Source organism: Pipistrellus kuhlii, unplaced genomic scaffold (assembly GCF_014108245.1).
Source record: "Pipistrellus kuhlii isolate mPipKuh1 unplaced genomic scaffold, mPipKuh1.p scaffold_m20_p_2, whole genome shotgun sequence".
Lineage (NCBI taxonomy): Eukaryota > Metazoa > Chordata > Mammalia > Chiroptera > Vespertilionidae > Pipistrellus > Pipistrellus kuhlii.
The window spans coordinates 121,550,361-121,578,283 of NW_023425515.1; the positions used below are offsets into that span (position 1 = coordinate 121,550,361).

Here is a 27,923-nt window from a genome sequence, read left to right on the forward strand (position 1 = left end):
GGGACAGACATATAGATAGATGGCAAAGTGACATGAGAAAATGCTCAGTCACTAATCATCTGAGATGCAAATCTAAATGACAATGAGATACCATCTCACACCTGTCAGAAAGGCTACCATCAACAAATCAACGAAGGACAAGTGCTGTGGGGGTGTGGAGAAAAGGGAACCCTAGTACACTGCTGGTGGGAATGCAGAGTGGTGCAGCCATTATGTAAAAGAGTATGGCATCTCCGCAAAATATTAATTATGGAACTGTCATTTGGTCCGGTGAACCCATTTCTAGGAATATATCCTAAGAAACCAGAAACAGTGATCAGAAAAAAATGTATGCACCCCTAAGTTCGTATCAATGCAATTTATAATAGCTAAGATCTGGAAATGGCCCAAGCCCCCATCAGTAGACGGGTGAATAAAAAACCTTTGGTATATTTACACCATGGAATGCAGCAATAAAAAATACGAATTTCTTACCCTTTGAGACAGCATGTAAGGACCTGGAAAATATAATGCTAAACAAAATAAGCCAATCAGAGAAAGACAAGTATGACATGATCGCACTCATATGTAAAATCTAATGAACAAAACAAACTGCTGAACAAAATAGATCCAGAGACATAGAAATATTGAATAGACGAAGGAGAGCGAGGGTGGATAGGTGGGACAAGATCAACCAAACTTGGATGCATATATACATAATCCACAGACACAGACAATAGGGTAGGTAAGGTGGGGGTGGGCTAGAAGGGGAGAAGTGGGGGGGAAGGGGCATATGTAATACTTTCAACAATAAAGATTTTTAAAAAAATAAATTTTAAAAAATTGACAGAAGCATTATTAATATTTTCCAAGAGATAGCACAGGAGAATTTCTTTGAAGCCTAAGGAGAAGCAAAGGTTCCTTAGGTACAAAGAACAGTATAAATAATGAGGGAAATTTTAATAAATTCAGAATTCTTATAAGACATGTATCATTCAAAGTATTTGGTTTCAGAATTCATAAAGAGTTCCTGCAACTCAATAAGACAATCCAATTTTAAAAGCAAAAGATCTGAACCGAGACCTCAGAAAGAATGATAATACTCATGTCCAATAAAGGCATAAACAAGAATACAACATGAGTAATCAGGGAAATGCAAATTCAAGTTACAAAGCAGAATGGCTACAGTTTGAAAAATGACAATCAACTACTGGTAAGGATGCACAGTAAACAGAAATGCCCACACACTGTTGATGGGAATATGAAATGTCACTCCCACCTCCATTTCTAGGTATCTACCCAAAGAAAAATAAACATATGTCTACAAAAAAGGTATAAAATGTTCACATCAGCTTATTCATAACAGTCAGACAAAAAGGCACACTGAATAACTGTACAGATGTGAAGTTTTAGAACAAGAAAAAATAATATATAGTGGAAAAAATGAGAATAGTGATTGCTCCAGGGGTAGGAGGCAGTATTGACTAAGAAGGAGCATGAGTAAACTATATGGAGAACTAGAAATGTTCAACACCTACCTCTACAGGGCTTTGGGTTACACAGATGTAAACATTTGTCAAATTATTAAATGTTACACACCTAACAATTTTATATTTTACTACATGTAAGCTCTTGCTAAATTAAAAAGCAACAAATATTTTAGTTCATGCAATATATGCTTAAAGTATTTAGGGGTAAGTATACTGACTTAAGTCTTTTTTTTTTTTTTTTTTTTTTTTTATATATTTTATTGATTTTTTACAGAGAGGAAGAGAGAGGGATGGAGTGTTAGAAACATCGATGAGAGAGAATCATGGACCAGCTGCCTCTTGCACACCCCCCACTGGGGATGTGCCCGTAACCAAGGTACATGCCCTTGACCCGGAATCGAACCCGGGACCCTTCAGTCCGCAGGCCAACGCTCTATCCACTGAGCCAAACCGGTTTCGGCATGACTTAAGTCTTAAACTTACTTTGAAATACATCCCAAAAATAAGATGAATATTTATTTGTTAAAGCAAATATGATAAAATATTAGAACTTAAGTGCTAAGAGTGTGTTCACTGCAAAATTCTTTGAACATTCCGTTTGAAATTTATAATCAACTACAGAGAGGAGGCCAAAAGGAAACAAAAGACTCATTTACGGATTTCTGTAAGGATGTTTCTTCCCATCTTCAACTTTAGCTTTATTTTATTCCCTTTAGACCCTTTACAACACCTAGACACAATCAACTGAATAACCTATATCTCATGTCAACTCATTAAACCACATACTTACTAGTTCTTTATATTACTGACCTTGAACCAATTTTATTTATTTTGAAGATTTTCAAAATTGCTATTTAGAGAGGGAGAAACATCTATGGGAGAGCAGAAAATAAATGAATTGGCTGCCTCCTACAGAGGCTTGAGCCCACAACCTGGCATGTGCCCTTGACCGTGAATCCAAGCAACCTTTCAGTGCATGGTAGGATGCCCAACCAACTGAGCCATACCAAGCAGGGTAACCTTCAACCAATTTTAAATTTGATTTATAGTCACCAAAATTTTGATTTATCAGAAGTGGTTTCCATAAATCTGGGAGAAAGTAAAAAAATTATAACTGGATGCATAGAAATGCCTCAAGTTAAACACAACCATCATCAAATCTGACTTACTATCCTATATAAAGGCTAATATGCAAATTGTCCCCTTGACTGGGAGTTCGACGGGGAATTCAACCAGGGGACAGGCATGCCTGCCAACTTCCTGAGTCCCCTCCCTACAACCAGCTGGACCCCACCCTTGCACAAATTTTGTGCATCGGGCCTCACAGCCTGAGCTGGCCCTCACAACCCTGGCTTCATCCAGAAGGTCATCCAAAAAGTTGGTGGTTCTGCTGTTCGGTAAAATTAGCAATATTAGCTCTTTATTATATAGGATGTAGTATGTATGTATGTATTATCTTTGTAATACCTTTACATAGGTTACCTCACATGAGGTAGAGGTCTTTAACTGTAGATGAGGAAACTGAGGCATGGAGATATATGACCTAATATCATACAGCTATGAAATGGCAGACATCCTATAGATATAAGCCAAATATATTTCTTCTTTTATATCCCTATTTTAAAGAGAAAGAAGTTGATGCACAAGGAAGCTAATTTGATCAATGTCATTCATAACAGTAAGGGGCACAACTCTATCTGACATGACAATATCAACCAATTAAATGTCTCCAAATGCAATATTATTATATATTACTTATTAAACACACACACACAATACACAGAAAATTTGGGGAAGCCACCCATCAGTACCTCTCTCCTCAGAAATGTGGAGACTGTAACTCCAATGTGGAACAGAGCTCGTGTAACTCCAATGTGGAACAGAGCTCGGGGCAAGAGGAGTTGGGTGAAGCATCCTGGGATGTGAGATTGGCAGTTGGCAGTTGGCCGGAATGGAGAGGCACCAGATCAGGGAGAGGTGATAAAGAGGTCTGGGGAGTTAGATTTTCTTAAAGTTTCTAACAGTTAATATACTAGGGAATAAGGGCTAAAATAAAGAAATTAATTTTAACTCCCCCAAAATGTCTCAATACAGCAAAGTCACACTAAACACAAACCTATATAACACAGCTAAATTAAACTGCAAGTATCAACCTGAGATTTCAGCCGAATATCTTAGAAATGGTATCTTCAGATGTTCACACAAAAGGGAAATAAGCAAAATTCACAAATCTGTAATTTAGTAAACACCAAACCAAACTAATAATTGTTCTCATACAGGAAGAAATTTTAAAAAACTAAGGCCACAAATTTTACTGAGAAATATAAAAACTTGTCTAAAGAACAAATTCATGCTATCTTAATCAGATATTAATTTCCTTATGGATATAAGGTAAGACATACCATTTTTAAAATTAAGTGCTTTAATGACAAAAAAAATTGGTTTGCTAAGAAAATACTAAATTTTATACACTATACAATTAATGTCACTCAAGGCTTTTTCTTTCAGATAGAATACATTAATACATCCCTTCCCTCTACAACACTCCAGCAGAGCAACAAGTAGACTAATGGAAAAAGCAGAGCCCCCAACACCAAGTAACTGAACCAAGGCTCCTGGCACAGATATCACAAAACAAATTATATGGCAGAAAGTCCAAACTATCAAAGAAGTGAGCTTTAACTCTGGAGAGAGGTGCAAGTACAAAACTGCTAAAAAGGAAAAGGGGAGATAAGGAAAAAATGAAAAAGAGTTCCCAGGCTTTGCAATAGACATGTAAGAAAATAAATACTAGTTCATACAACAATTTCAAAGCATGATTTCAGTCAACAGAAACTGTTAGAGAATATCGCATGTTTAAAAACCTAAATATATATTCCTGAAAAAGTCATGAATCAATGAGAAAGTAACAAATGAAATTTTATTTAAAAAAAACAAATGACAGCCGAAACCGGTTTGGCTCAGTGGATAGAGCGTCAGCCTGCGGACTGAAAGGTCCCAAGTTTGATTCCGGCCAGGGGCAAGTGCCTCGGTTGCGGGCATATCCCTGGTGGGGGGGGTGCAGGAGGTAGCTGATGGATGTTTCTGACTCTCTATCCCTCTCTCTTCCTCTCTGTAAAAAATCAATAAAATATATATTAAAAATAAAATTAAAATAAAAAAACAACAAAAAAAAAAACAAATGACAAATGAAAGCACTATGTAATCAAAACTTCCAGCTAGGCTGAAATTTATTTATAAAAAGACTGAAATGAGACCTGCATTCAATTCAAAGCAAGTAGAAAACAAATAGAGCAATCTATAGGAAAAAATTTAACCAATCTTCAATAAGTCCCTCTTTTTTAAGCTTTTATGTTCAGAACATATAAGGAACTCTTCCTAATGAAAGATATAACCCCACAGAAAAAATAAAGAGAAAACCCAAATGGCCAAGAAATTCACAAAAAGATATCTCTCCTCCACTAGTAAACAACAAAATGCAGACTAAAACTCCAATGGCATGCTACTTCACAGCCATCACATTGGTAAAAATTTTTTATTTTTTTATTTTTTTAAATATATTTTATTGATTTTGTACAGAGAGGAAGGGAGAGAAATAGAGAGTTAGAAACATCAATGAGATAGAGTCATCGATCAGCTGCCTCTTGCACACACCCTATTGGGGATATGCCCGCAACCAAGGTACATGCCCTTGACCGAAATCAAACCCGGGACCCTTCAGTCCCCAAGCCGACGCTCTATCCATTGAGCCAAACCGGTTTCAGCTTGGTAAAAATTTTAAACCAATAAAATCAAGAGCTAATAAGGGTAAAGAAAAAGCAGATCTACCTACTGTCATGTGGAATGTTAAATTATAAAACTACTTTGAAGAGTAATGAGGCAACACCTAAGATAGTTGAAGATGTGCATCATTCCTTATAATCCAACAATTCCATTCCTAGAAAAATAGCCTAAAGCAAATACTGCAGGTGTGCCAAGGGAGAAGTACATAAATATTCCCCTTAGCATGTTTTAGGAATCAACACAAATGTACCCTGCAGAATGAATTGTGGTAAATATTTACACTGGATAAACATAGTCAAGTTAAATAAACTAGAGTTACCTATCACAGCACTGATAAAGTTCACAAATAATATGAAAAAGGGCAAGTGAGATGAAGAATACAAACCATACTAATTCATTTATATAAGTTTCAAAAACTGGCAAAACCTAATCTATAACATGCTAATTAGACTGAAGTCCTTCCAGAGGACCTTCCGGATGAAGAAGGGCCAAGGTGGCCACGGCGGTGAGTGGGAGCCCAGGCAGAGAAGGCAGCGGCAGCGGCCGAGCCCCTTGCATGAAATTTGTGCATGGATAGGGTCCCTAGGCCTAGCCAGCAATCAGGGCCAATCAGGGCCTTCGGCTGCTGACCAGAGCCTCCCTTCATTCCGCGCCGCCCCCTGGTGGTCAGCACATGTCATAGCGAGCAGTGGAAATCCCAAGGGGACACTTTGCATATTAGCCTTTATGAACACAGAATATTCTAAGAGTCAAATAATTTCAATTGTAATTCTTTTACTAAAAAAATTATGGCTTTTTGCCTGGCTGATGTAGTTCAGTGGTTGAGTGTTGACCCGTGAACCAAGAGGTCCTTGGTTCACTGCCAGTCAGGGCACATGCCCAGGTTGTCCACTCAATCCCCAATAGGGGGTGTGCAGGAGGCAGCCGACTGATATCTCGATATCTCTCTCTCTCTCTCTCTCTCTCTCTCTCTTTCTCTCTCATTGGTGTTTCTCTCTCTCTCTCTCTCTCTCTCTCTCTCTCATTGATGTTTCTATCTATCCATCCCTCTCCCTTCCTCTCTCTAAAAATCAATGAAAACATATTTAAAATAAAAGAATTATGGCTTTTTAATGACATCCATGAAATTTTAAGTACTACATTAGGTTTTCTGTGTTGCCATAGTGAAGGTTGTTTAAAAAGCCTAGCAGTATTAAACACACACACACACACACACACACACACACACACACTTTGAAGGAACTGTTCCAATGACAGGTTATTTTTGTGTTGGGTTTCCTTAAACCCCACCCCTCCAGATCTCCTCTCACCACAACACACCAAAGCTTTCAATAAATATCAAGAGTGAAGTATATAACCATACCTCCACCTCTGCAGGTTTAGTTGCCACAAAGCGGGTTCTTTCTCGTCTCATCTTGCCTCCTCCACCACCTACTCCAGAAGATAGACCATTGGCTGCAGACATACTGAAATTTGGGTAAGCAAAACCACTAAGCAAGAGAAAAAACAAAACAAAACAAATGATATATTACTCAGGTCCATAACTTGGTAACTAATCAAATACCCTAAAATTAGTACTGCTAACAAATAAAAAATATACAACTGAATGTGACTTTAAAAGCTGACGAATGCTTTCTGCATAAAGTTTTTATTTTTAACCTGTCTTAATTTTCCAAAAGGCACATAAAAATCACATGCAGAACCTACAATTTACATACAAAGAAGTTTTGCTATAAAGATGACATTACCTTTCTCGTTCTCTATTTTGTCCTGGTGTCATACTTTTTTCATATCCAGTCTAGAAAAAAGTGAAACCATATTTAAATTTTTACTTTTTTCCATCATGCCTTCTTTTATTTTATTCCTCCATACCCTGTTCACCTCCACCACCCGCAATCACAACACTGTTGTCCCTGTCAATGTGTTTTTTCTCTTTTTTGCTCAATCCCTCCACCATCCCCAACCTCACCTCCACCCCCATAATTTAATTAATACCATCCTATCTGTGAATTTTAGTATTTGGAATCAGGAATTTGAGGGTGTTTAGTTAATGAATCCTAAAATTTGCCATTTTGTTATAATTCAGCCTTCTGTGATTATATATGCACATAAAATGTCACTGAGTACAAATGTACTTTAAACAAAATGGTACTATACCAAGTTAATACACTCACCAACCACAAAATTACATTTACTTTTCTCTTATAATGACATATTAAATGTGCAAATTTATAAGGATATTCCTTTTGAAATAATTCTCAGAATCTTACCTCTTCCCAGAAGCACATCCAAACTATAACTAAATTATAAAATAATCAACCTAGATAACCATCTGAAAACTAAAAGACAGGGATGTCCACTTTCACCACTCTTATTCAAATAGTACTGGAAGTCGTAGCCACAACAATCAGATAATAAATAAAAGGCATCCAAATTGGAAAGAAATAAAACTGTCATTATTTGCAAATGACATGATACTAAAGAGAACTCTAAAGATTCCACCAAAAAATAACTAGAACTGATAAACTAAGAAATTATAATCCCATTTCAACTGCTTCAAAAAATAAAACACTTTGGAATAAATTTAACCAAAGAGGTAAAAGACCTGTACTAAAAAATTATGTCATTAAAGAAACTGAAGATACAAATAAATAGATGTGTATGCCATGCTCATGTAGAGGAAGAATGAACATTGTTAGAATAGCAATACTACCCAAAGCAACCTAAAATATCTATCAAAATACCAATGGTGTTTTATCACAAAACTAGAATAATAAAAGACTCCAAAAGACCACAGTAATCTTGAGAAAAAAGAACAAAGTTCATGCTACCTGATATCAACAATATATTTACAAGGCTACTCTAATCAAAACAGCATGATATTGACATAAAATCAAATACACAGATCAATGGAATAAAATAAAGAAATCTATGCCTATATGGACAATTAATATATATAAAGAAGGCAAAAACACAATGAAGTAAAGATAGTATTCATTAAATGGTGTTGGGAAAGTTGGATAGATGCATGAAAACAAATAAGTAAAACTAGATCAGCTTCTTAAACCATACATAAGAAAAAACTCAAAATTGATTCAAAACTTAAATGTAAGAAAACAGATAATAACACCTTTGACATTTCTCTTAGCAATATTTTTTTTCTAACACAGTTTCTCAGGAAAGGGAAACAAAGGGGGGAAAAATGAAACTATCAAACTTTTTAAAAGTTTTTGCACAGAAAAGGAAACTATCAACAAAACAAAGACAACCTACTAAATGGAAAAAGATTTCCAAAATTAACAAAGAACTCATACATTCAACACCAAAAAAAGCAACCCAATTAAAACTGGACAGAAGACCTGAAGAGATACTTCTCCAAAGAAGACATATACACAGCCAACAGACATGAAAAGATGCTCTCCATCACTAATCATCAGAAAAATGCCAAATTAAAACCACAATGAAATACCATCTCACACCTCTTTTGAACTTCTGTCATCATTATCTCAAGAAACAAGTGCTGGCCAAGCAGTGGAGAAAAGGGAACCTTCAAGCCAATAGTGGAAATGCAGACTGGTAGAGCCACTATGATAAAACAGTATGGAGGGTCCTGGAAAAATTAAAAATAGAACTACCTCTGACCCAGTGATTTCACTTCTAAGTATATTATCTGAAGAAACCCCAAATGCTAATTTGAAAGGATACATGTATCTCTTGGGTAATGCAGCATTACTTACAATAGCCAAGATATGGAAGCAACCCAATGGATAAGTAGATAAAGTTATGATACATAGATACAATAGAATATTAACTGGGACATTAAAAAAGAATGTAATCTTACCATTTGCTATAGCATGGATGAACCTAGTAGGTATCATGCTAAGTGAAATGTCAGAGAAAGACAAGCACCATATAATTTCACTTAAGTGTGAAATCTAAAAAATAAACAAATAAAATAGAAACAGACTCACAGATACAGAGCATGTTGATGGTTGCCAGAGGGGAGGGTGATTTGGGGTATTGGATGTAAAAGGTGAAGGAATTAAGAAGTATGAATTAGTAGTTACAAAATAGTTATGAGGATGTGAAGTACAGCATAGGGAATATAGTCAAAATAACTACGTATGGTGCTGCAGGGGTGAGGGGGACCTGAAATATCAGGGGGATTACTTTGTAAAGTGCATAATTGTCTAATCACCACACTGTACACCTGAAACAAAATAATACTGAATGTAACCTGTAATTGAAAAACTTGAAAGTACTTAAAAAATGTATGCATGCCAAGATAGAGATAAACAGTTGTGATGTTTAAAATTTATTTTCAGGTAGTCCAACAAACAAAGTACACATATAAAGCAAATCCAGCAAAATTATTTAATCTAAAGCATTAGTACATACTAGTATTTACTAGTAAACACTAACTTGGGATTTGATTATATGCCAGCCATTTTAAAGTGTCCCAATTCATAATCATTACTAATTCACAAACTGTAGGTATGATCTGCAATGGTAGAGTATTCATTCTTATTCAATTTAATCAATATTCAAAGACTAGTGAAAATAAACTCATACTCACACTGTGTTTTTTATCTATTCTTTGATTAGTCTTCTTTAATTCACCAGATGGGGTCAGAGATGGTTTAAAATAAGCAGTTCGATTTGCTGCTATGGATACTGACTTTGGGGTCATAAGCCTCTGAACTGGGGGATACTGACAGACCACCTTATAGGTAAAAAGAAATCAAAGACAAACCTTCATTTTCATACATTATCCGTGATGCATAGCAAAAAATTATTTGACAATACCTAGAGATTATGAGTACTTCTCAGAGAAATACCTAGTAAATGCAAACAAATACTAAGAAAACTGATAGTAAAAGAACCAAGTGTATGTGTGTGTGTGTGTGTGTGTGTATCTCTGTGTTTATTTATATACCTACATATATATAAAATTCCAAAAATAATTTCAGACTAATTTATTCCAGACTTAATGACCACACGTACACAAACACAAAATAGGAACTTCACAAATCTAATGATGAATTTCAAATATATAAACTAAAGTTGATTTTGCCACATTTCCCCCAAATTACTACTTAAATTTTCTTCAGCTACAGATATTTTTAAACCAGCAATGAAAATATTTTAATTGCTAAAAATGTGAGCAAATCTCTGTCCAAGTTGATGTTGTTTTTAAAAACCAAATAAAATTCTTACAATTTAAGTCTAATTAGTAAAGCATTCCAAATCTTAAAGTGAACTAGCTTTATTGTCTAAGAACTCAAGTATTTTTGTCAACAATCTTGTGCTACACTGAACACAGTAAAAATCCTCTTGGTTTAAGATGACTATAAAGTCTAGAGCATCGACTCTGTCCAAAGATTGTAACACTATAAATACAGTCCTTTCACTCAACAGCAGCTGTGAACAGCACTGAATTCCTAGTCAAGGCCTCTGTATGGTTACTACTTCTTCCCTAAATCCTCATCACAAGTGTGATCCTGCAACTCTGATTACATCTGTGAAGAATGAACTATAATATTGTATCTGTCCATTATAATTCTTAAACGGCCATTAATAAGATTTTATTGGTATTACACATAACCATTAATAAAAACATTTGTCGATTCTCAAGGGCACATGCCCAGGTTGTGGGCTCGATCCCCAATATGGGGTGTGCAGGAGGCAGCTGATCAATGATTCTCTCTCATCATTGATGTTTCTCTCTCTCTCTTCCTCTCTGAAATCAATAAAAAATATTTTTTTAAAAAAGCTGCTGATACTTACACAAATAAATGCTAATAAAGCCTTACCTTTTCCCTTTTGGCCTGAAAATCTGTGGTGGTATCTATTCCTCTCCTATCAAGAGGCTGAAAAAATAAAAAGGTATTAGAATAGATGGCAAACTTTAAAAAATACAACTTTCATCACCAATATATAAAAATCTTTTTTAAGATGTTAAAAAGTCAACTTACAGAATTCAGTGGAGAAGAAGCAACAGATGGAATTCTTTTTGCATCCTGTCAATTTTTAAACAATAACAAAATTAACTTTTCATTGAACTCAAATTTTGTTACGCTTCTACTTTTAATTGTGATTTTAAACATTTACCGCTAAAGGGCTTGACATCTTCTCTAAAGATTGCAATATTCGCCGAGCTGTTGAACTAGTCACACCATAGTATTCTGCGTTGACTTGTTTAGCTTTCATCTGTCTTCTGAATGGTACCTAAAAAGTAAAACTTATATTATTTGTTGGAACTGTAAACTCTAAACCCTTTTTCAGAAAATGAAAACATTTACAAAACTGAATGGTGTCCAAAGCAAAACAGGATTAATGTAATAATTTATCTCTGAGTAATGTTGTTAATTATATATTCAAATATTTTTCTTTATGCCTTTATTGAAATATATTATCTCTGCCTGAGAAATTACTTTTACAATGAAAAAAAATGGTACTATAGCCTGCACCATGCTAAGCTCTCCCAACTATATTAAATGGAAAAAATTAGATAACTGGTACAACATTCTAGCATTATCGTGATCTACTTATCCCTAATAATTTTTAAAATGTATTGATTTTAAAGAGAGAGGAAGGGAGAGGGATAGAGAGAAACATGGATGAAAAACATCCACTGGCTTCCTCCTGCACACTCCCCACTGGGGGACAGAGCCTGTAATCCAGGCATGTACCCTGACAAGGAATTGAATCAGTGAATTCATGGTTCATGGGTTGACATTCAACAACTGAACAACACCAGCTGGGCTATCCCTATTATTTAAACAAAAGAACACTAAGTTAATGACAACTGTGTTAAAATAGTTATTCTGGGTATTAAATAATAATTATAGTAAACTAGAGGCCTGGTTCATGAAAATTCATGTACTGTAGGGGCGTCCCTCAGCCCAGCCTGCCCCCTCACAGTCTGGGAACCCTCAGGGGTGGGAGGTTACCCAGCAATCAGGGGAAGGCGACGCTCCATCACACCTCTGCTGCTGCCACTGCCGGCAGCACAAGCCTCACCTGGCCCTCGTTACCTGAGCCTCAGGCAGCCCAGCATGGCTGGGCAGCCACCATCCGAGGCTTGCCTGCGCCTCGGGCTGGCCCTGGGCAGATGGGGGGCTGAGGAGATTCCAGAGGCAGGCACCTGGGGCAGGCCCAGCCCTGCTACCCTGACAGGGCTGAGGGGACTGGGCGCCGCATCTTGTGGCTGTGAGCACTGCCATCTTTGAGGGCATGACAGTCAATTAGCATATCCCCTCCTTATTGGATGTGGGCACCACCATCTTTGCGACAATGTGAGGGTGAATTAGCATATTCCCTCTTTATTAGATAGGTTTCCAAGATAATTAAACTCTATTACAAATTTTAAAATGAATTGTTCCTCATATTTTAATACAAGGAAAAGTTTAAATACACAAGCTATTTCTTAATAAATGAGCTATTTCTTAAAATTGTACTTAAGGAAATAAGCTTATAAGACAAGTTACTTTTTTTAAATTTTATATGTTTTTATTGATTTTTGGAGAGGAAAGGAGAAGGATAGAGCGATAGGAACATCAATGAGAGAAAAAGATCATTGATGGCTGCCTCCTGCACACCCTCCACAGGGATTGAGCCCACAGTCCACGACCCGGGAATGTGCCCTGACTGGGAATCGAACCACAATCTCCTGGTACCTAAGACAAGGCTCAATATCTGAGCCACAGTGACTGGGCACAAGTAACTTAATACAAAAGCAATGCTTACAAATTCCAATAGAAACACTTCCTTTTATGCAATACAACTTTCCAATAACCAAGTGACTACCACAAATCAAAGTAATTTGGCAATGCTTAATATAGAAAAGATGTATTACTACAATCAAAATATAACCCAGTTTAGTCGTCTGACTCAGTGGATAAAGCATTGGCCTGTGGACTGAAGGGTCTCCGGTTCGATTCTGGTCAAGGGCACGTACCTAGGTTGCAGGCTCCATCCCTGGCCCTGGTGGGGATGCCTGCAGGAGGCAACCAATCAATGTGCCTCTCTCATCACTGATGTTTTTATCTGTTTCCTCTTGCTTCCTCTTTGAAATCAATAAAAATATATTTAATTATATATATATATATATATATATATATATATATATATATATATATATAACCCAGTTTCTACAAATAGCTCATAATACCTGAAAAACTAAATCATAACTACTTTAAATAGCATTTCTTTCTCAGATACCAAACATTCATTATATTTCCAGAGTAGCTACAATAATCTACATTAGTTTTATTAACACAACTTGGTGCTCATTAGGATTGCTGTTCAGGCCAGAGGCTTTGGTGAATGTTAAGGCAGCATTAAAATCCTCTAGGAAATTAAGAAAATCTGTCCTGTCACTGGATTCTCCTGGCCACTGGCCCCTCGGTGCCTTAGTTCACAAAGCAATAAAATGGAAAAGAATTAGACAACTTTTAATATACCTTCCAACTCAACACTCTAGGAAAGGAATAGCAAATAGATTCATCCCAAATGTCAAAATAAATATTTGGAAGTCTGTGTTGAAGGATGGTATGTCAGAACTCAGCATTAAAAAGTAGATTCAATATAAGAAGCGGAGGAGAAAGTAGCTGGTATACACTCTTACTTGGATTACTCAATGGATCATGGGCTTGCATCATCATCTATCTTCTACTAACATGCCAACCTATCTATTTTAAATATAAAAATGTCTTTTAAAAATTAATATAACCCTTGCATAGTGGCTCAGTTGGTTGAGTGTCATCCTGTGCACCAAAGAGTAGCCAGTTGGACTCCTGGTTAGGGCACAAACCTGGGAAGCAGATTCAATCCCCTTTGGGGCACATACAGAATGCAATCAATCAATGTTTCTTGCTCATATCAATGTTTCTCTCTCTCCCCTTTCCTCTCTTTTAGCATGTACTCAGGTGATGATTTTTAAAAATAATATAATCCAGTTTAAGCTTGAGAAAATTCCTTGTGTAACTCCAAGATCCAGTTAGCACAGCCTTGGCCGGTGTTTCTCAATGATTAGAGCATTGGCCCTTTGCATCAAGGGGTCAGAGGTTTGATTCCCAGTCAAGGGCTCCTGCTTGGGTTGCGGATTTGATCCCTTGCCCAAGTTGGTCAGGAGCATGAGACAGCTGATGGATGTGTCTCTCTCACATCATTGTTTCTTTCTCCCTTCAATCCTCCCTCCCTTCCACTCTCTAAAAGTCAATGGAAAAAATATCCTTGGGTGAGGATTAACAAAACAAAAAAAAGAACTAAGTAAATAGAGACATACTGTGCTCATGGACTGAAAGACTCAATTTTGTTAAGATGTATATTTTTCGAAGTTGATCTTTAAACTCAATGTAACCCCACACAAAATCCCTGTAGACTAAAAACTGACATGGGGATTCTAAAATCATGAAAAACCAAAGGAATTCAGAAAGCCAACACCAAGCTTGAAGAAGAAAAAAAAAAGCTGGAGGACTCATATCATCTGATTTCAAGACTTACTATAAAGCTATAATAATTAAGACAGTTTAATGTTGGCAAAAGAATTGATACACAGATCAAGGAGAAACAGAAAGTCCAGAAACAGAGCCACAATGTGGTCAACTGATTTTGACAAAGGTGCAAAGGAAATTAATTCAGTGGAAAAAGTATAGTCTTTTCAACAAATGGTACACACTAAAGAAATTGGACGTTCATATTAAAAATATGACTCTTAATCCATACCTCATATCACATACAAAAATTAACTCAAATGATTTACGGGCCTAAACTGAAACCTAAATAAAGCTTCTACAAGAAAACATAAGAGAAAAATCCTGTGACCTTGGGTTATGCAAGAATGATTATTACATCAAAACCATGAACCATAAAAGAAAAAACAACAAATCAATGTCAATTCTCATCAAAAGAAAAATTCTCTTAAAAGAGGTTAAGTCAGAGAAAAGAATAAAAATATTTACAAAATACATTTCTAACAAAGGACTTAATAATGAAATCTTGAAAAGCATTAATAAGAAAACAAGCATATTAAATACAGGCAAAAGATCAGAAGAGATATTTCACCAAAGCAAGATATACTGACGGCAAATAAGCACATGAAAAGATTCTCAATGTCATTAGGGAAATAGAAATAAAAACCACAGCAGTTGAGAGTTCCACTATATGCCTATTAGAACGACTAAAATAAAAAACAGAAAATAAGCTGATAAGCAAAAAAAGTGCTGGCCAGAAGTGTTACATTACTGATAGGACTGCAAAGTGGTATCAGCCACTTTGGAAAAGAGTGACAGATTATTATAAAGTTTAATGTATTTTTATCATATGACCCAGAAGTCAAACTTCTAGGTATTTACCCAAGAGAAATGAAAATTAATGCTCACATCAGCTTTATTCACAATAAAATAAAAAATAAAAAAACTATAAATAATCCAAGTGTTGCCGGGACAGGTTTGGCTCAGTGGATAGAGCGTCAGCCTGCGAACTGAAAGGTCCTGGGTTCGATTCCGGGCAAGCGCATGTAACTTGGTTGCGGGCACATCCCCAGTAGGGGGTGTGCAAGAGGCAGCTGATCAATGATTCTCTCTAATCGGTTTCTAACTCTCTATCCCTCTCTCTTTCTCTGTGAAAAATCAATTAAAAAATATATATATATTTTTTTAAAAATAACAATAATCCAAGTGTTCTTTCACTGGCAAATAGATAAACAAACTGTATTATAACTCAGCAATAAAAAGGAACTAATTATTGATATATGCAAAAGTAGATTTAATTCATACATATTAGTTAGAATAAGCCATATTCAAAATATTACATACTATATAATTAAATTTATATGACATTTTGGAAAAACCAAAACTATAGGAAAATAAAACAGATCAGTGGGTGCCCAAGGGTACAAATAGGAAGAGCGGTTCATTAAAGATGCACAATGTAATACTTTGAGGTGATGAAAATGTGTGTTCAATATTTTAATAACAGAAATGGTTACACAACTGTGTTTTGTTAAAATTCAAATACTCTTAATAAAGGTAAATTTTACTATATGTAATTTACACCTCAGTTTGTTTTTAAAAAAGGAATTAATCATCACACTTCCCACACACACACACACACACACACACAAAATGTAATGTACAAAAAGTTCACTTACATCTAAAATAATGTTCATATAGTCCCTAAATGAAAAGAATTTTGTAATATACACTGAGTGGCCAGATTATGATCTCTGAACACCACTCAGTGTATATCCTATATAATAAAAGGCTAATATGGAAATTGTTCCCTCGACCAGGAGTTCGACCAGCAGGCCAGCCATCTGCCCATGTCCTCTCCCCCCTGGCCAGGTTAGCCGAACCTCATCCATGCACGAATTCATGCACCAGGCCCCTCTAATACACACACACACACAAACACACTGGCCAGATTATTATGGGTTCAGAGATCATAATAATCTGGCCACTCAGTGTACACATCTGTCATTTTACCAAAGAATGATTAAACCAAAATTCATTGAGTGCCAAGTTACTTATCAATTTTTTTTTTTTTTAATATCAATCCTTTCTTTCAAACAAACCTGATATGGTGTGTTTTGTAGTTTAGGCTGTCTTACAGCAGCTGCTGCCCCACCATACGTTGTTTTTCCAGGATAAAAAGGAGAATCTCCAAGCTGATTTGTTTTAAGGAATGAAGAACTCCCAAGTGACTGCACAGAAATACAATAATAAGTTATAAGCAATAAACATTCTAAATTAATGTGATTAAATCACTTCCAATTAGTACTCACAGGGGAAAGTGTTCCAAAGGCAGACAAGTTGAATGCTGGTTTCTTTGAGCTGGTGGCAGTGTGCTGTGAGAGTGAATGAGACCGTTCAGCCTCTGGGGACCACAGAGGGAGCACTGAAGTATTCTTTGAAACAGTTATATCTGAAACAAAAATACGTAATGCATAATAACAGCATTAATTTTAAGACCCTAGATTTTTATAAACAGAAAATGAAAATTAAGTTAGAAAAACATTATACTATGAAATTCAATTTTACTCCCTAATGCCAAGAATACCTTTATCAGAAGCTCTTGAAGAAAACCCACTGGTAGTTGAGATGTTATCATCATCATGCTGAGAGGTAGAATCTTTAATTTCCTTCACAAGGGAAAATCCAGAACTGCCAATTGGGAATGCTGAGGATGTGGAGGGCTGACTGTGCAATGTAGGAGATTCCAACATGGAGAAATTCAAATGGCTCCGATGAAGAGAAGGCCTTGTTAATACATCTGGATAATTTGAAGCAGTACTAGTTGTTGAGGGTTCTTAAAAGAAAAGTATTAATATTGAATATATAACTTAAAAAAAGCAAAACAACAAAATGCTGTTTTTACTTTGAGGAAGCATAATATATAATAAATATAACTTCAATTCAAATCACTGAGGCTCCCATGATAAACCCAATGAAAGATTATTTAGCCAAACAAGGTTTCAACTAACTGAAATTAATTTACCTAATATAGTGTCAAAATATATTTCACTGTTCACATACCAACTTCCAAAAGTGATTTTCCTTAAATTAATATCAGTATAAAAACCACTCATAGAAAATCAAAGCTATATAAATTCACAAAACAGAAAGAATAGCCCTGGCCATTGTGGCTGTTGAATGGAACATTGTTCCATGCACTATAAGGTTTCAGGTTTGATACTTGGTCAGGGAACATACCCAGGTTGAAGGTTCAATCCCCAGTCAGGAAACATCCAGGGGCAACCAATTGATGTTATCTCACGTCAGGTGTTCTCTCTCTCTCTCTCATCAATAAACATATACTTGGTTTGATGATTTAAAGGAAAAAAGGGTGAAGGGGTTAAGTCTATCCCTCTAGAAACCACTATTAAATGTGTACATTCTCCCAGATAATTTATAATAGTCCCCTTTCTCCATGGAGGTTATGTTCCAAGACCCCACTGTGCAAATAGTACCAAACCCTATATATACTTATGTATTTTTTAAATACATACTTTTAATAAGGTTTATTCTATAAATTAGGCACAGTAAGAGATTAACAACTAATAAAATACAATAATTATAACAATATGCTGTAATAAAAGTTATGTGAATGTAGTTATTCATTTCAGGGGACACTTTGCTCAAGTCTTTGTATAGGCTCAATGTTTTCTGGCATAATATCTTATCACTCAGAACATGTTTTCTGTTCCTATCTTCCACCCACAAGTTTAATGCCTTTTCCATCTTAACTAAGCACTAATGCACTGAAGCTGTAACTTTTGAAGCAAAAAAAGTTATAACAGCAAAAATAGCACAATTTTTTCCCCCTTCTTCACAATTTCATGGATAGAAGATTCATTCTTAACCATAGATTTTAGCAACCTCGGCATACGATTTTCTTTCTTTGCCAATTAAATTGAGAACTTTCTCGTTTTACTAGAAGTACTTTTCACTTCTCTTGAGCACTTGGGGGCAGTAAAATAAGGGTTACTTGAACAGCACTGCATTCAATCTGATAACCAGTAACTAACAAGCAGGGAGCATGTAGACGTTGGTTGGACAAAGGGATAATTCGTGTCTCAGCAGAATGACACAAAATGTCATCACACTACTCAGACTAGCATGCAATGTGAAACTTAGAAACTGTTTATTTCTGGAATTTTCCAATTAATATTTTCATTACCACAAATGACAATGGTTAACTAAAACCACGGAAAGTGAAACAATAGACAAGGAAAGGGGCGCTACTCTGGTGCATACACAAATATATGTTTTCCCTAATCACATAATCATGCTTATGAATCCTGTTCCATCACTTTTTCACTTACCAATATAATTTTTTGTCTACATTCAGAACATTCACTTTAAAGACCACATTGTATTGTATCATACTGATTTATTCTCATTATTTATGATTATTTCCCCAATACTCCATCAAACATGCATGCACTTATATCTGCATACTTTTAAGAGTATTCTTTTGGATAAATCTGTTTCTTTAAGTATGTAAGAGAGACATGAGAAGAAATTATGAAACAAATATACCTAAGCCACCCACAAAAAATCCAATTCTACAAGTCTAAAGTTGGGCCCATAAAACAGCTGTATGGTTGGAAGAATCCTGGCAATCAATAGGATATATAATTACATCTCAAAATGCTCTGTCATAGTGGATCAGAGTACATACTCATTTTTGCTTGTAACACTCTGATCCAAAAATTTCCCGTCAAGTTACTCTCCTACACATAGCAACTAACAACATACATTTCCCCTGTACTATTACTGGATATTAACTGTTTCTGATTTCTGTCATCATAACATGTTAAATGGCATCATTATTTGATTTGCATTTATTAAAATAAAAGGGATACTGAGCATCCTTCCCTATATTCACTGGTAATTTCTATTTCTTCTATTATGTACTTATTGATTCAGTATTTTATTACTAAGATCAATAATATCAAATTTATTTTTAATCAGTAAGGAAAGAGTAATATAATCTGAAATACTATAAACAATTTTTCATTGCTGGCTGAAATCATTCATTTTGGGTGTTTTTTAAAATCACTTTTTATTTCTCAATTACAGTTGACATATAATATTCTGGTATCTCAGCTAGGGATTTAAGGAGGTGTTGTAGGATTTCTAAATTCTGACAGCTTTGGAACTTCAGTGTTCTCAGCACTGCTTTTTTCCCCAAGCACTGCTCACCTTCTACAATGTCTTCTCAACTTTCCAGCAGCTATTATTTGGTAAGCCTTAGGAGGGCTCATCCTCTCTGGATACTCCCATGTGGACTTATGGAGCCTGAACCGTTTTCTACTATTCAGTGCTTCTCATTTCTGCCTGTTGTGTTTTGTTTGGATTTCAGTGCTCTGTGCCAAGTTTGAAAATGTTTCCAGAGAGCTCGGTAGAGATAAGGTTGGTTTTGTGAAGATATGTATGGGTGTGCGCGCGTGCATGCGCACGCAGTACTTTCTGTTGTCTGAAAGCGGTTTCATGTATTTTATCCAACTTTATAGTTATTTGCTAGTCTGGGAAACCTGTTATTCCAGCCTAACTGGAAGAGTCTTTTGGAAACTTGACAAAAGATTCTAAAGTTTTTGAAAACACACTTGAAGATGAATATAGAAATTCTGAAAAAGAGTAAGGGGAATGAATGTGGGGTGGACTGAAATAACTTTTAGAGCCATTAAATATGTTCTAAAGCTATCATATTTAAAACATTATAGCGCTGGTACAAAAATATAGATATGTCATTGGGGGAAGCCTCTTGGAATTTAGTGCAGATGGTTCATGACTTAACTAAAAAATCATCTAACATGATTTTTTTGGTCTCATGATGGTGAGAAAGCAGTATGTATTAAATAAAAAATACTTTGAATTTTGATTTTTTTTTCTTTAAAGCTGGCAATGTGTGATAAGATCCTCTCCTGATTGGGGCTCCCGATCAGGTATTAGATCACAGGGTAAACAACTGATACTGATAATCTACAGTATACTGTGTTGCCAGCTTTTTTTTTTGGGGGGGGGGGGGGGGGATATATTATGCCCTGAGCATCTTAAAGGTAGGCTAGGCTAAGCTATGATGTTTGGTAGATTACGTGTATTAAAATGCATTTTTGCTCTGTCCAGGTGTCTTAGTTGGTGGAAGCATCACCCTGTACACCAAAAGATTGTGGGTTAGATTCCCCATCAAGGCACATAACCTAGGTTGCAGGTTCAGTCCCTGACTGGGGTGTGTGCAAAAAGGCAACTACAGAGGTTTCTCACATCAATGTTTTTCTCTCTCAAATCAATAAAAACAAATCTTCAGTTGAGGATAAAAAATTCTCTTCAGAGGAAGATAATAGAATCCAGAATCTCTACATATATTATTCAAAGTGACAATATTTAGTAAAAAAATCACTTGATATATACAAAAAAAGAAAAATGTTATCCACAGTGGGAAGAAAAAATAGTCAAAAGAAATTGAACCCAAGATAGCCAGGGTATTATACTTGAAAAGGCTTTAAAATAGCTATTTCAATATGTCCAATGTTCTTAACAGACCTGTTAAAATTATTTGCCTAGGATCACATTCACTGGGGAGAGTTAATCAAGGACACAAGCAATCATTCATCATTAGGAAACTGTTAATATATGTTAGCACTTTAATGGATTAATGGAATATAGAGCCCAAAAATAAACCTTTGCATATATGGTCAAATGACCTTTGACCAGGGTACCAAGACCACCACTCAGTGGAGGAAGGACAGTCTCTTTAACAAATGGTGCCAGGAAAACGCAAAATGGATTAAAGACCTAAACATAACTCCAAAAACTTTTATAAAACTCTTAGAAGAATACAGAGTGGAAAAGCTTAATAATATTGATTGTGACAATGATTCCTTGGACATGAGAGGCAACTAAAGAAAAATATATGGAACTATATCAAACTCAAACAATTTTAAATATATATATATTTTATTGATCTTTATATAGAGGAAGGGAGAGGGACAGAGAGCTAGAAACATCGATGAGAGAGAAACATCGATCAGCTGCCTCCTGCACACACCCTACTGGGGATGTGCCCGCAACCAAGGTATAATACATGCCCTTGACCGGAATCAAACCTGGGAACATTCAGTCCGCAGGCTGACGCTCTATCCACTGGGCCAAACCGGTTATGGCTAAACTCAAACACTGTTGTGCACTAAAAGACAATCCATAGAGTGAAAAGGCAACTCACAGAATGGTAGAAAGTATTTGCAAGTCATATATCTGATAAGGTGCCAATATACAAAATCACAAAACAAAAAAGTCAAATAATTTCAAATAATCTGATTAAAAATTGGGCAAAAGATTTGAACAAGACATTTCTCCAAAGGTGATATACAAATGACCAACAAGCATATGAAAAGATGCTCAACATCACTAATAGTTAGAGAAATACAAATCAAACCCAAGAAGAGATACCACCTTATATCCATTAGGATAGCTACCATCAGCAAGGCAGAAAATACCGTATTTTTCGGACCATAAGACGCTCCGGACCATAAGACGCACCAGTTTTTAGAGAAGGGAAATGAAGAAAAAAAGATTCTGAAACAAATAGTGTCCTAAAATATTTTATGTGCATTAAAACCCAACATCACAGTTATAAACACATGTAATCAACCCTGTAAACAGCAGCATTTAGAACCATTTTAGAGCCGGGCAAGCACACAGAGACCACACAGAGCCAGGCAAGTAAAAAAAAATTTTTTTTAAAGTATATGTGTAGGCTATATTTGGACCATAAGACACAGGGACTTTTCCCCCCCACTTCTGGGGGGGAAAAAGTGCGTCTTATGGTCCGAAAAATACGGTACATTTTGACAAGGATGTGGAGAAATCATTGTGCACTATTGGTAGGAAAGATGAAATGGTGCAGACTTTTTTCTCAAAATTTAAAATAGAATTACCATATGACCCAGCAATTCCACTTCTGGTTATATAACCAAAAGAACTGAAAACAGGATCTCAAAAAGGTCTGTTGAACCATGTTCCTAACAACATTATTCAGAATAGCCAAAAGGTAGAAAACAATCAAAGTGTCAGTGACAGATGAATAAATGTGGTACATATATGCAATGGAATATTAATCAAACTTTAAAAGGAAGTAAATTCTGGTATACACTACAATATGAATGAACCTTACAAGACATTAAATTAAGCTAAGTGAAACAAGCCAGTCACAAAGGACAAAAACTATATGATTTCTCCTCATCAACTCATTCCACTCACTTAGCAGAAAAAAAATCTAGACACCCAATGTTCTCAAACTGAGTGATGGCTGAACAACTCTGTGAACATACAAAAACCACTGGACTGTACACTTTAAATGGGTTAGTTCTATTAGGTCTAGTAATAATTAATGTCGTTTTCTAATACTTTTTTAAATCAAATTTATTTAAACAATACAACAAAATTTAATCAACAATATAGTTGCCGTTGTTTTCTACTACTTGTGCCCAATGCTCAGGAAGCATTTTAATCCCTCTGTTGTAAAATTCTTGTGATTTTGATGCAAAAAATTCAGTCAATGCATTTTTGAGGCATTCTTCATTATTAAATTTTTTTCCAAGAAGAAAGTTTTGCAAAGAACGAAACAAATGGTAATCGGAAGGGGCAATATCAGGAGAATATGCAGGTTGAGGGAGAACTTCCCATTCCAACTGGCGCAGTTTTTCAGCAGTGATTCTTGCAGTATGCGGTCGTGCGTTATCGTGGTGAAGAATTACGCCCTTCCGATTAATCAGCGCGAGTTCTTTTTCTCTTAAAGCTTGGGCTAACCTTTCCAATTGGGCACTATACACTGCACTTGTAATGGTTTGGTTAGATGGTAAAAGTTCATTATGAAGAATTCCTTTAAAATTCCACCAAACACACAACATCACTTTTTTCGCATGCAAATCAGGTTTTGGCGTGGGCTGCGGAGCCTCATTTTTGTCCAACCATTGAGGCCGCCTTTTCAAATTAACATACAGCACCCATTCTTCATCTCCGGTAACAATTTGCTTTAAAAACGGCAAACGGTTTTGACGAGAGAGGAGCGAACTGCAAATTGTGACTCTTTGATTACGGTTGTTGTCGGTCAACTCATGAGGAACCCATTTTCCAAACTTTTGGACTTTGCCAAGTGCACGCAACTGATTGGAAATTGTTTTTTGTGAACAATTTAAAGTTGTCGCAAGCTCTTGTTGGGTAATTTGAGGATTTTGTACCAAAAGAGCTTGAAGAACTTCTTGATCAAAATTGGACACACGGCCTCGACCACTCTTGTCATCTAACGAAAAATTTCCCTCACGAAATTTCTCAAACCAACGCTGGCATTTTCTGGCGCTAACTGCATCTTGACCAAGAGCACTACAGATGTTTTTTGCAGCCTCACTTGCTTTTCTTCCTAATTGGAACTCGTAAAGCATGCAGTGCCGAATATACTCTTCATCTGCCATCTTCTTAGCCCTAGTTTTGCAACAAAAACCAAACCAAACACAAACTTTTTCAAGCAAAACTTGTTAATTGCACTTCACACGTTCTGTAGATACCACGTGTTTGAAGGTTATGTCAATACAAGTCAACGCCAAGCAAGATTTTAAACGAATGTTTAAAAACGACATTAATTGTTACTAGACCCGATAGGATACATAAATTATATCTAAATAAAGCTGGAAAAATATTTAAAATGAAAAATGCCCAAGTCTTATTTCCAAAGATGCTACATTCTTTTCATGGGCAATTTTAATATTTGTAAGCCCCACCATAATGTTATACGTGGATCCTAAAAAGTTCAAGCCTTTAAAATGCAGTCACTTAATTGTAAGATTAATGAGATGACCCAGTTGAGCTTGCTGCAGAGAGGACAGGAGCCAATTGGAGTTATAACATACCCAAATTCATGTGCTACAGAAGGCATTATTAGTTTCATTAGAACAGTGAACATTTATACAGTTCTCCCTTAGTGCCAGGACCTATTGTAAGGGCTTTACATTTATTCTTAAAAGAACTTATGAGGTTACAGAGAAGAAAATGGGTTACCTTGCCCAAAGCCACATGGCTAACAACTGATGGCATGAAAATTCAAAACCAAAGTCTAAACCAGAGCTTGCACTCTTAGCTAATACAGAATGTCAGCCTTAGCTTAATAAACAAAACTGACAAAAAATAAAGATACCTAATTTGAACTTGATCATCACCCTCCTCCTACATTGATTATGTATTACCCAATCAAATTCACCATAGCCAGATAATATAAAAATATTTATATTTAGGACATGTGCTGGAAGCTGTCCATTGTCTACACTATCATGAAAGTGCTAACAGGGAACCTAGAAGGCTGATGGACCTTGAGCTTTGGCAAGGGCTAAAACCTATGCACTGATTGTTCTGTTGAGACAATGGTGGCTCAAGCAATTTCCTGACCTAGATCCTTCTGACCTTTTTTGGGTTTTAAGCAGGAGGTGTCAGAAAAGTTGCCACAGAGATAACTGGCTTGTTGCAGCCAAGCGTTCATAGCCACATTGATTTTTGATCCTTCAATCGGCTCTTCCTATCATTGTGAAGCAGAATTCACCAAGCATTGGATTGTTCACCCACTAATAGGGAACGTGAGCTAGGATTAGACTGTCATGAGACAGGTTAGTTTTACCCAACTGATGATGTGTTGTTGCCATGGTCAGTACGAGAGGAACGCAGGTTCAGACATTTAGTGTATGTGCTTGGCTAAGGAGCCAATGGGGCAAAGCTACCATCTCTGTGATTATGGCTGAACGCCTTTAAGTCAGAATCCCGCCCAGGCAGAACGATACAAGGCCTCGGTTGCCCTCCAATAGTCAGTCCCACGCCGTCCCCGCTCTTTGTCCTGGGAAATAGGGTACGCCCTTCACGCAACACACATTTGTGGGGAACCTAATGCTAAACCATTCATAGACGACCTGTTTCTGGGTTGGGGTTTCGTACATAGCAGAGCAGCTCCCTCACTGCGATATATTGAAAGTCAGCCCAAGAAGGGTTTATAAACAGGAAAAATAAATTTTAAAAAAGGAAAAAAAAAAAAAAAAGATTGTCTGCTAACCGGAATTGCCTGCCTGAGGGCAAGAAGTTTATTATAAAATTGAATAAAAGCTAACAGGGCCTGGGCCTCAGTGAAGCCTTTCCACTAAAGAGAGGTCTCTGTCTGGCCCCCTGTGATTTCTAAATTCACATTTCGTTTCTACTGTATTCATTTGTGCTCGGCCCTTCTTCAGATCCTGAACCTTAGCTGTGCATGTTCCAACTTTCACAGACATGAAAGCCTATCATTCAAAAAAAAAAAAAAAAAAAAAAAATTCATGTTCTATTTACCTTCTGTATTACTAACTGTTGGCTCAGGAGTGATTCTCCCATCATGAATATTAGCACTCTCCTCATCAGCATATATCAAATGATCATCTTCTCTATTTTCTGGCCACTGTGGTACCTCTCTGGAGTCTGTTGAGCAGCTGCACACATCTTCATTCTTGTTGAAGTATCTCTGTAGCCATCCTGGCACAATATTCTTAACAGATTCTGTAACTCTGCTAAGAATGCCCTGTTGGGGGGAAAACATGTAAGGCAGCTTTAGTAATTTTTCTTTTTAGGTACCAATTTACAAAGAACCATACCAAGAAAAACACAAATATTTCCAACAAAATTTCCTAAAATTCAGTTACTTGGACTAATGCTGAAATAATGGTATTTTACAAATTCTATAGACAAATTCCTATCTTTTCTTTCTCCCATATGCATATAATCATGAGTCAATAACTACCCCAAATGGCAATACCAGAATCTTCAAGAAACTCCAACAAATAAGCAACAAGTTTGACATTTAGTAATAAGATATGCACTAAAATATTAAAATCTGAGAAAAGGCGTCCATTTTGATCTCAGCATATTAAAGGAAGCAATATAAACAATACTGTCAACAGCTTCCTCAAGCAATTCCTTTATTGCACATTCTTTAAAAAAAGATAAAAAATTTCGATAAAAACTAGGAGACCTTTAAAAAAAAAAACAGGCAATAAAACAACTCATCTATCATAACAAACTCAAGAAATAATCTAAGATACTTTTCAATGGTAAAATTTCATTATACCAAATATTGCCTGAAAATCTGAAGAATTAATTTTATTATGGTAACTTTTAAAGGGAGAAAAAATGTGTATAGTATTAACGTTCAGTGTAGCTCTGCTATGTGCTAGGCACCATTCTAAGCAATCTATACTAATAAACGAGTAAGATGCAAATTGACTGTGCCTTCGGGACGTGCACCAGCCAACAGGGGCAGAAGACTCATTCTTGCACAAATCTTTGTGCATCGGGCCTCTAGTTTATACATATTATTCAATTTAATCCTCACAATACTTTTTTAAGTTGGTATTAATAGTGCCACTTTATGGATAAAGGACATTGAAATTAATTAACTTGCCCCAGATACAAGCACAACTATTATGGTATATTTATAACAGAGGAAAAGCATAGGTGGAGAGTGGCAGGACCTATGAAGTTAGAATACTACCTTCCTGTACTTTTATCAACTCTAGATAAAATAAGAGTTAACACCCTCTCCTGCTATTACCTGATATGAATTATAATAACAACCCAATGAAATTATGTGAAAGCACTTTGCAATTTACAAAATATAACAAACATATACTGATAATTTGATGACTAATGATGGGGGGAAACTATCAGAAACAAACTGGGATGAGGTAACCAATTTTAGGCAACAATAGCCTCCATGAAGTAGCATTAGTAGAATTTCAGAGAAAAACTCAGGCAAGGGAAAAAATGAGGGGGCAGGTACAAAAAACAATAAAGTCAAGGCAGAATACATAAATCAACCATGAAAGCAAACCCAAGCCACAGAGGCCTTGGAAAATCCTGTCAACAGAAAAGATGGAAGACACCTGATACAGGCCTTTGACTCGTATTTTCCTTATTGATTAAAAGTGTAGGGAACAACTGGGGAAAATAGAATTATTTTTCAATGTATTCTACAAACAGAAATTTTAAACAGATCTACAATATAAGCTCTCTAGCAACACATGAAGCCAGCAGCCCTAGAATACTCACTACCAAAAACACAACTGCACTGTTCCCTTTTTCTATGCTAATGTTAATAGTA

At 36.1% G+C, this 27,923-nt stretch overlaps 1 protein-coding gene across 9 annotated transcripts in view; it reads right to left on the minus strand.

Moving 5' to 3' along the window:
- NUP153 (nucleoporin 153) overlaps nt 1-27,923 on the minus strand; it is a 61,355-nt gene that overhangs the window by 26,657 nt on the left and 6,775 nt on the right. For 3 of the 9 annotated variants that reach the window (XM_036444197.2, XM_036444203.2, XM_036444204.2), the window contains exons 2-11: nt 26,120-26,345; nt 17,316-17,564; nt 17,041-17,180; nt 16,831-16,959; nt 11,364-11,480; nt 11,228-11,272; nt 11,066-11,122; nt 9,829-9,975; nt 7,001-7,050; nt 6,616-6,742 (exon numbers count right to left, since the gene is read on the minus strand). In XM_036444197.2, the coding sequence (XP_036300090.1) occupies nt 6,616-6,742; nt 7,001-7,050; nt 9,829-9,975; nt 11,066-11,122; nt 11,228-11,272; nt 11,364-11,480; nt 16,831-16,959; nt 17,041-17,180; nt 17,316-17,564; nt 26,120-26,345 (1,287 nt within the window). The remainder of the gene's footprint in view (nt 1-6,615; nt 6,743-7,000; nt 7,051-9,828; nt 9,976-11,065; nt 11,123-11,227; nt 11,273-11,363; nt 11,481-16,830; nt 16,960-17,040; nt 17,181-17,315; nt 17,565-26,119; nt 26,346-27,923) is intronic. The other 6 variants (XM_036444198.2, XM_036444199.2, XM_036444200.2 and 3 more) reach the window with 6 other exon arrangements.